The 8,910-nt window shown below is 57.0% G+C and overlaps 1 protein-coding gene across 1 annotated transcript; it reads right to left on the reverse strand.

The window, feature by feature from the left end:
* Positions 1–937: 937 nt before the first annotated feature.
* C8A04DRAFT_12483 (uncharacterized protein) lies at positions 938–8,070 on the reverse strand (the record flags this gene model as incomplete). The annotated part of the gene is made up of 4 exons (XM_062777355.1): positions 938–1,093; positions 1,406–2,040; positions 2,101–5,368; positions 6,217–8,070. The coding sequence occupies 4 exons, from the start codon at positions 8,068–8,070 to the stop codon at positions 938–940; spliced, it is 5,913 nt and encodes a 1,970-aa protein (XP_062636704.1).
* Positions 8,071–8,910: the final 840 nt, after the last annotated feature.

Genomic DNA, 8,910 nt, shown 5'->3' on the forward strand with positions numbered 1-8,910 from the left:
GTCTAATGCAGGGGGGGGCATGTTGAGGATCCACTTTCTCGGTGAAGGTCGAAGCGGGCCATTGAGAACTTGTTGTGGATGCAGTCACTAAAGATTTGGAGTGTGGACGGAAGAGGTTGAAGAGTGAGCGAAAAGGAAAGCTAACAAAGATCGGGCCGGTTCCTGGCGCTTGGGCGCGCCGATCTTGAGGTGCAGTAAGCCGTGGCGTTTTCCGTTCAGGAACGGGAGAACAGCTCGCGGCCGGGGGATTCGATCGGACGAACAATGATGATCGGCCGTTTTGGTGTGGCTAACGTTGACTACTCGGACACTACTGTAGGTGGTCACGAATTGAGTCACCATTGAGTTGCCGATTGGAAAGGAAAGAAACAGCCGAGTGTGGAAGTTGAGATCGAGTGTGAGTGGGCAAGATGAGCGAGCGAGGTGTTGGTTGATGCAGGAACAGAACAATGTCTTGGTTAACTTCTGGTACTCCGTAGCGGGTATATTGACCTTAAGCGATGGACTACCTATGTTTACTCCGTACAGCCGCTTTCCCAGTAAGATGTCAAATCAACCCTGAAAAATCCCGTGCCGTCAATATATCTCGAAAGTACAATGTAGGCCACTCGGCTCAACGAGTGTTTCCTATCCTGTACAACATACCACCGTCCCTATATCCGAACCCTCATCCTGCCATCCATATATCGTGATCCATGCCACATCAGTGCAGTATAGCACCTCCGAAACATCCCAGTCTTCCCACTTGCCTTGTCCCTCGCATATAAATCCCAATAAACCCCAAATACACCCGAATAAAAAAAAAGAATAGGAAACCAAAAACAACCCCTTATATCATACCATATCTTACCCGTCCTGATACCCCTTCAGTCCTCAATCCTTAATCCTCTTCCACCCACCCCCCTCACTCCTCACTCCACTCCTTATCACATTCCGTTTAGGACCTCTCCGGGCTCCTCTCCGGACTTCCCCCATGACTTCTACTAGGCGAGCTCGGCGACCCAGGACTCCTCTCAGGGCTCCTCGACTCAAAACTCTCCACCATCCTCAGCACGCGAGATTTCGGTCGGTCGGGCCGCTCGAGTTGCTCAATCTTGTCGGCGCGGCCGAGGCGTTCGAGGTGTTGCAGTTGGAGTTGGCGGGTTGTGCGGTCTTGTTTCGGATTCTGTTCCCTTTGAGCTTTGGCCTTCGGTGTGCTAGGTGTGTTTTCTGGGGGAGTGGGTTTGGGAGAGGGTTTAGGAGAGGGTTTTAAAGGGCGGAGTTGTGGTGAGGGGGTTCGGGGGGGGGGGGTGGGGGGGGGGGGGGGGGGGGGGGGGGGTGGGGGGAGTATTGGGGGGTGTTCGATGAGGTCCTGTTGTTGGGTGGGCTCTTGTTGTGCTTGTTGTTGGTCTTCTTGTGGTTGGACGAGGTGTTTTTGTTGGATTGGATTTTGGTGGGTCGGATCTTGGTGTTGTGGTTGTTGACCCTGGACTGGCTCATCTGGTTGACCTGCTGACGTTGAGCCAACATCAAGAGACGGGATGAGAGGCTCCTGCGTCTCCTCCTTCGTCTCTTCCTGTCCTTCTTGCTGCGACTGGACCTCCTCCGGATCAACAATCAACACACTCTCCTCCCGTTCCACCTCAGCATTCACCACCCTCAGCGGCTCCCTCGGCACAGTAAACATGATCTGCACCGTCCGCTGCTCCGCCGCCCTCTCCAAATCCCGATCCCACTCCTCCTCGTCCCCGTCTTCATCCACCTCCAACCAAGCCCCTCTACCCTGCCGTCTCCTCTGTTGTTGTCCCAGGACCCCATCATACTCCGGACTACCAGCACCATCCCCTGGGTAAAGCGAGGATAGTAAACCCTCGCGTGTCGGGCTCTCACCGCGGTTGTCGTTACCAGAGGAGGAACTGACAGAGTCAGGAACACCGCTCCCGCTAAAGACCCGCTTGAGACTGCCGAGCCAGCTGCGGCGACGGGGCCGGGATTTGTGATTGGGCAGGGAGACGAAGTCGAAGTCGTTGTCGTCGTCGTCGCCGTCAAGGGGTGAGACGGCTCTGTCGGTGTAGGCGTAGCTATGTCCGTGGTCGTGGGTAGCGGGGTTGGGAATGGGACTGGAACCGAGTAATAGCCCCGGGCCTTCGTCGCGTAGTGCGGCGAACTTGGATCGGGCTGGGCTGGCTGTGGGTGTACCGCCGCCCGTTGTTGTGTTGACAACGCCTGTACCAGTGGCAGAAACTGTTGTGGTTGTCGTAGCAGACACGGTAGTCGTCGTGGCCAGGGTACTCCGCAGCCGGGATAACAGCACCCGGTCTTCTGCTCCCGTATTCCCACTCCCATTCCCGTTCCCACTTCCACTTCCACTACCACTGCCATTCCCACCCTCGATCCCCCGGACAAAACTCAACGCGCTCCGCTCCGAGAGACTGCTCACCGTCCGACCATCATCGGTATGCGCCACCGACGACGGGGCAGAAGGGAATTGGTGAGACGACTGGGCGGATTTGTTGGATAGTCCACGGCGTAAGGGGGAAGAGAGACGGGTTACGACTGCGGCGGCTGCTGTTGCTACTGTTGTTGCCGTGGTCATTGTCGGGGTGTGCGAAGGCTGTTGTGGGGATTGAGATTGGGGTTGAGATGTACCCGAGTTGGACCTCCTCCGAGCCGGACGAGGCAGATTGAGCACCGGCACGGCCGGGTTAGACGAGGCGTCGACGTCGGAGACCCAGTGTTGCACGTCTGGGTGCTGTTCCTGGCCGCCTCTATCGTCTTGTCCCGGTGCTGTGCCTGCATGTGACGGAAACTGTTGACCAGTCGGGGTATGCAGCACCGGCGTCAAGAACGGGTCTTCAATCTCCATCTCTTCCCTTTCCGGACTCAGCGGATACCCTTTCTGGGTGGTATCATCCTCATCATCGTCACCCTCATCGGCCTCATAAATCGGCTCGATCCGACCTGGTCCCCGCGCAGCAGCAGCAGGCAACGGCGTAAAATCATACGACGACGTCGGCTGATGCAACCCCTTAGCACCCTTCGGTCGAGCGTGACTAAACGTCGACGCAGACGGCGGCGGGGGGATATACAACGACGACGGGCGAGTCCCGGGCGACTGTGGTGACCCCGGAGGAGCACCGCGAAGCGTCTCATACCCTCCGAGGGACCTCCGGCCCTGGGAATACGGGTCGTCACCACTGCCCGTGTACCATTCCCGTGCAGCCGTGGCTGTCCACGGGAAGAAAGGGCTGTGGTCCGGTTGTTCGGCCATTTCGTCGTGCTGGGATGGTGACTCGTTGAAACCCTGGGACAGACCTCTGAGCGTGGCATCGCGCGCAGCTCGGCGTTGGCGTCGACGGCGGATGCAGCGGAGGGTGAAGAAGCTGAGGATGGCGAGGAGGAGGGCGCCTACGCCGAGACCGACGCCGAGGGCGATTTGTTTGGTGTTTGAGATGGTGTTGTTGTCTGAATCACCATTCCCGTTGGAACCAGACCCCGATGACCCTGAGCCGTCTCCTCCAGTTTCTCCCCCGTGGCTTGTTCCTTGGCCGGTGCCACTCCCAGTACCAGTCCCAGTCCCGCTTCCCGCTGGCGGAGCGACATACACATCCGCCCAACTCCCACTAGTAATATTATAAAACATCCCCCCTCCAGTCTCCCTCTTCTGTACTCCCTGGCCGCTAATCCCAAACCCCCCATAAACCATCATCACATTCCCCGGCAAAACCACCGCTCCATGCCCATACACCCCTTTCCCCCCCGCCGTGTCAGTATCAATATTCTCCGGCACATCAGGCACCTCCCAAACCCAATCCCCCAACCCAACCCCCATGCGCACAACCGCCAACTGCGGCCGTGCCGGGCGCGAAACATCACCCACCCACCCGCCGTAGACGACTAGGCGCGTGCCGTCTTCGCTGAGGACTGCTGTGTGGCCTGATCGGGGGTCGATTGTTGTTATGCTGGTTGTGTCTCGTTTTTGGGGTCGGGATCGGGATCGGGATCGGGAGGTTGTGGACTGACGCGCGAGGTCGCTTTGTGGTTGTCCCGAGTCGGAGTTGGAGTTGGAATCTGAGTTGGAGTTGGGAGACGGCGGAGCAATACCGATGAAATTCCACGTTTCCTCCGGCAAAGACCAGACGGCGGCCATGCTCATGTTGACGGAGCCTGTGGGGGTGTGCCCGCCGAGGAGGACGTGGTTTGTTTGTTGGGTTACTATTCCGTTCCCTTGGGCGTTATCGTCGTCACCATCGCCAGACGTCAGGTTGGTAATCGACGGCGTCAACTCCGTCAACGTAAACCCGGCTTCGGCGACGGGTAGTTGCTGGCCTTTGGGCGCGGCATACCCCATGGTATACGACGATGGTCCTTTGCTGGCGCTAGTACCAGTACCAGCCGGGTCGAAACGCAGCATGCGGTTGGAATACGTCCCATCTCCTCCTCCTGAGGAAGAATCAGACGGACACATCCCCCCGTACAAATAAAACCTCGGTTCCGACAGCGTCGGTCTCAACTGCGGCGAGAAATCGACCACGCCTCCCAGCGCGTAGGGCCCGCTCTGTGCATTGTCCCATGCCGCGGCGGGTGTTACGCTGTGTTGGGTCCATGTCCCCTGTCCCTGAGCATCTGCATTGTCGGCTGGGGTGTAAGTCCAGAGAGTAGATGCCGACGACGAGGTAGGTCCGCACTGCCCCGCGAGCACAGCAATCGTGCCGTTGCGGAGGAGGGTCGGGGCAAAGGTTGCGCAACCGCCATCGGTGGTATCACTCGAAGAAGGGAGGAATGGGAGGGAGGAGGAGAGGGTTGTTGGTTGGAGGGAGGACGACCGGAGACTGCTGATGTTGAGGGCGAGGAACTCGACGGCGTTTTGGTTGTCGTTGGGCTGGGTGAAGATGTATGCTGTTCCGGCTCCTGCGCTGTGGTCGGAGGGGAGGAGGATTGTTGTTGGGGTGTAGGGTAGTGGTGGACTCGCGGCTGAGGCGTGGGTTGTGAGAAGAGTGAGGGCTGTGAGGGCGAGTGCTTTGGTGCTGGATAGTGATCGAGGTCGATAGCTAGGTGCTGAGGTCCGGAAGGCCGATGACGATGACCTCCTCCCTGGCCGAGAGGCCGACCCGGCGGAGAGCAGCATAGGCATCGCGAGTTGACTCGTGGTCACCGTGTAGCCAGCCGTATGTGGGACTATCCTCGCCGGGGCCTGTCTGATTCTCGTATCGAGCAACAGAACAGAACAGGTCGGACAAACCCCGCGGTGCCACGACCCCTGCCCTGGCAATGACAAAAATGAGGGGGATAAACTGTCAAGCAAAAACACAATTTGAGAAAGTAAAGCAATAGGCAAACTCGTTAAAAGATCAATGCATCGTGGTAACAAAACGCAATGCGAGATGATCTGGCAATTGATAGTAGGAATTGACAACGGGAATTGATCAACCGAGAAAGCAGCAAAATCCGGCTAAGAACAGGGAAGACCAAGGTGAATGGCGTACTATGGTAAGTTAAGGTGAAGTGGGTAGGTGGGATGTCCCCATGGACGAATTTGGAGGGGTTGGTCAGGGGTCACGGGGAATGTCAACAAACCCAGCCTCCCTGTCTCTCTCTCACACCCACCCGCAAAATCCTCCACTCAAAGACAGAGCGCTCTCGCCCACACCGGACTGACGCGGCTGCGCATTATCTTGGTAGGGGGTGAGTTTGAGAGCTGTTATTGGCTGGCGATGGCTCGGCAATCTTGCACGCCCGATTTGTCGGTTGATTGTGGTGTGGGTGTGAGTAGGGGGGGTTGCTATGGCAACGATGCGGGGATACCACAACAAATGAACCAAGTTTGCAACCGAGTTTCCAGAGCACAGAAAAATAAAAGTGCGGCCGGGGAAATTCCGGCAAAATTGGATTGCTCAGATGTGTAACGTTAGAAGTTAACGAAACTAAAGTTACGAATAGATGAGAAGATAAGAGCTCAAAAGGGGGCCGGAAACACAGCAGCTGTCTCGTCCAAGATACGGCAGACTTACACCCCTCTCATCTGACGTATACTGTCGTCCAAAAGGAAATACAAAAAAATGCAACACACTTATTGAGAAACCACGCACAAAAATAGAATCTATCCAGAACATTTATCCAAAACACTCAACCCATCAAACAAAACCAAACTAGTAGTTAACTAACAACACACCCAATCAATACACCCCATACCTAGTACATACACTACACTCTCCTTCAGCCCTGGCCCCCCACAACCCCCCTCAAAACCTCCACCTCCCTCCTCAACTCAAGCACCTCCCTCTCCGCTCGTGCAGCCCGTTCCCTCTGCTCCTGCAACCTCTCCACCAGTCCCCCTTTCCCCTTTTCTCCCCCTTTTTCACCCCCATTCCCACTGTCGTCCCCATTAATGTTAGAATCAACCCCCTCAGCAAAAGCAAACATCAACCCATCCCTCCCCCTTCTTACCCCCTCCATCTCAGCCCTTAACACCCCCATACCCTCTGCCGCTCTGTCCAGCTCGTCTAACAAATACCTGTTAGCCAGGTCGGCGCGACGGGCGTGTAGCGTTTGGGAGGTGTAGCGTTTTTCTAGGTCGGTAGCGCGGTGGGTGGGGATTTTAGGGGGGTTTGGGAGGGTTATGACTGTTGGGTTTGTGGCGGTTGGGTTGGGGTTTGATGAAGAGGAGGAGAGGTGGGTGCGGGTGTAGGAGACGCTGGGGTGGTGGGAGTAGGCGGGGAGGAGGAAGAGGGTGGTTTTATTAGGTTTTGCGGGATGGGTTTGCTGGAGGTTGTTGGGGTTGGAAGGGTTAGAAGGAGAGGTCGTGAGGCGGTAGTACCGGGTTGTGAGGTCGATGGAGACGATACCGCGGGCGTGGCCTTGCGCGGTCGTTGTATTCCCCCCATGAGCTGGCCCCTGAGATGACCCCTGAGACGGCCCCTCCCACAAGGCATCCCCAATAACCCCATTCTCCCTCCACACTCCCTCCTTAGCCTGCACCTCCGCCTGCTTGCGATCCAACAGCTCATGCACCAAATCAAACGCCTCGTCTCCCGCATTCACCAACACCCACCGGTCCTGCGGGTACGCAATCTCCCGCCCACTACTATTACCACTCAAACCAGCCTCAGCCTGCAACTTCACCTGCACCGGCACCGCCGCCTCGCCCGCCAGCGCATCTAGCGCATCCGCATACGCCCGCTCCAACTCGTGCATGCGCGCCACCAGCGACTGCGTGAAATGCAGCCACTGGCCCAGCAGGCTGTTGCGCGCGTTAGCAAGCTCGTTGTTGCGCGCCACAGCCGCGGCGTGCATGGCGTCGGCGTCGGGCGTGCGGTGGCGGGTGTGGTGGATGGCGTTGTTGAGGTGTTTGTTCAAGGGGTTGGCGGTGTCCGCCTCGGAATGGGGCCCGCCTGGGGGGTACGGCAGGATGGACATGAGGCCGCCGGTGGAGCTGAATTCGTGGTCGAGGCGTTCGAGGCAGGCGTTGGCGTGCATGATGAGGTTGTGGTGCGAGGCGTAGGGGCGGAGTTTTTCTTTTTCTTTCTTGTCTTCCCAGTCTCGGGCTGAGCCTGGAGCGACAGTGGTGGTCTCGGCGAATGGGCAGTGGTATGTTGTCTGGCCGAGCACTTCGTTGCGGCTGCGGACTTCGTTGACGAGTGCACCCAGCGTCTTGTGGTGGTCCGGGTCGTCGTTGGTGTAGGGCACGCTGAGATCCGTGAGAAAGTCAAACGCGTCGTTGAGCTGGTACTCCAACGACGTCTGCGGGTCGTTCGTCTTTTTAGTCTTCTTCTTCTCCCCCGACAACCCGCCCACGCCGATCTGCCCCGAGTGCACCGTCGGGTTCAGCAGGTGGATGAGCGCGCAGAGCGACTGGGCATGTTGCTTGAGGGCCAGCAGCGTCGGCGGCACGCCGCAGGTCGAGAGATACCCGCAGTTGACATGTCGCAGCAGGCCCTGGCTGACCTCGGTGTCGTGGATGCGTGACCACTGCGAGAAGTACGGCAGCGAGTAGTCGGTGCCTTTGATGTATCCACGTTGCTCCGCGTGGTCGTCGTCCTCGTGGTCGGCGAGGTGCGTCGGCGTCGACGCGCTGGGGATCAGACTGGTCATGGTGTAAGTAGAGATGAATCACTACCACAAGTGTTGTATTACTCGAAGACGATACAGACAGTACAGACAGAATGTTGTTCGTGTTGGGGGACCCCATTCATAGTTGAAGACGTCCACCATCACGGCATACCGGTCAAACGTCTGCGCCACTAGACATCTGCAAAGCCATGTTTACCGGCTTTGTCCTTCAAGTTGAACAAAGAAAGTGTGTCGTCTAACAAACGGAAACGGCAGTCTACATGGAATCATAGTCGTTTTCCGGCGGCATCCCTCGCAAGGGATCTGTCAGTCAATTATGAAGTATCGTTCTCGCTGTTTTCGTTTTCCTTGACACTCCCTTGGATGAGAAGCTCGAAAGATGACATTTTCGCACAAATTTACCGGTTGCGCCCGATGGGTTGACACCCATCATGCAAACAAGTCCTTTCAGTGGGTTTGGTTGTCATAATGGGGAGACTGATTTCCGCTTCCATTTACACGGTGTTGTGGCTATCGCTGAGGGGAATCGGGTCTCCTGAATTCGAGCCTCTGCTACTTAGTCTGAAAGTGTCAGCTGACTCATCCAGATTGTTTTCCCTATCTCCGTTCTCTCTCCCTCTCTAATTTTCTCTCTTGTTCTTTCTATAACGATATCAATCGAACATTCACGTTCGGGTCGAAAACTCGGTCGCTGATCCCGGGAAGATGCTCGTCCGCAAATCGCATTAAACAAACGTAAACTCCACGTATGGGCGATCCCATAAACTTTACTCCGTGCTGGCGTGCCGGCATCTCCTTTCATCAGACGAGAAGCTTGCGCTGGCGCTGCCGGCGCGCAACGCCGAAAATGGCCTGATGGCG

Source organism: Dichotomopilus funicola, assembly GCF_033296635.1.
Source record: "Dichotomopilus funicola strain CBS 141.50 unplaced genomic scaffold C8A04scaffold_34, whole genome shotgun sequence".
In the NCBI taxonomy this organism is placed as follows: Eukaryota; Fungi; Ascomycota; class Sordariomycetes; order Sordariales; family Chaetomiaceae; genus Dichotomopilus; species Dichotomopilus funicola.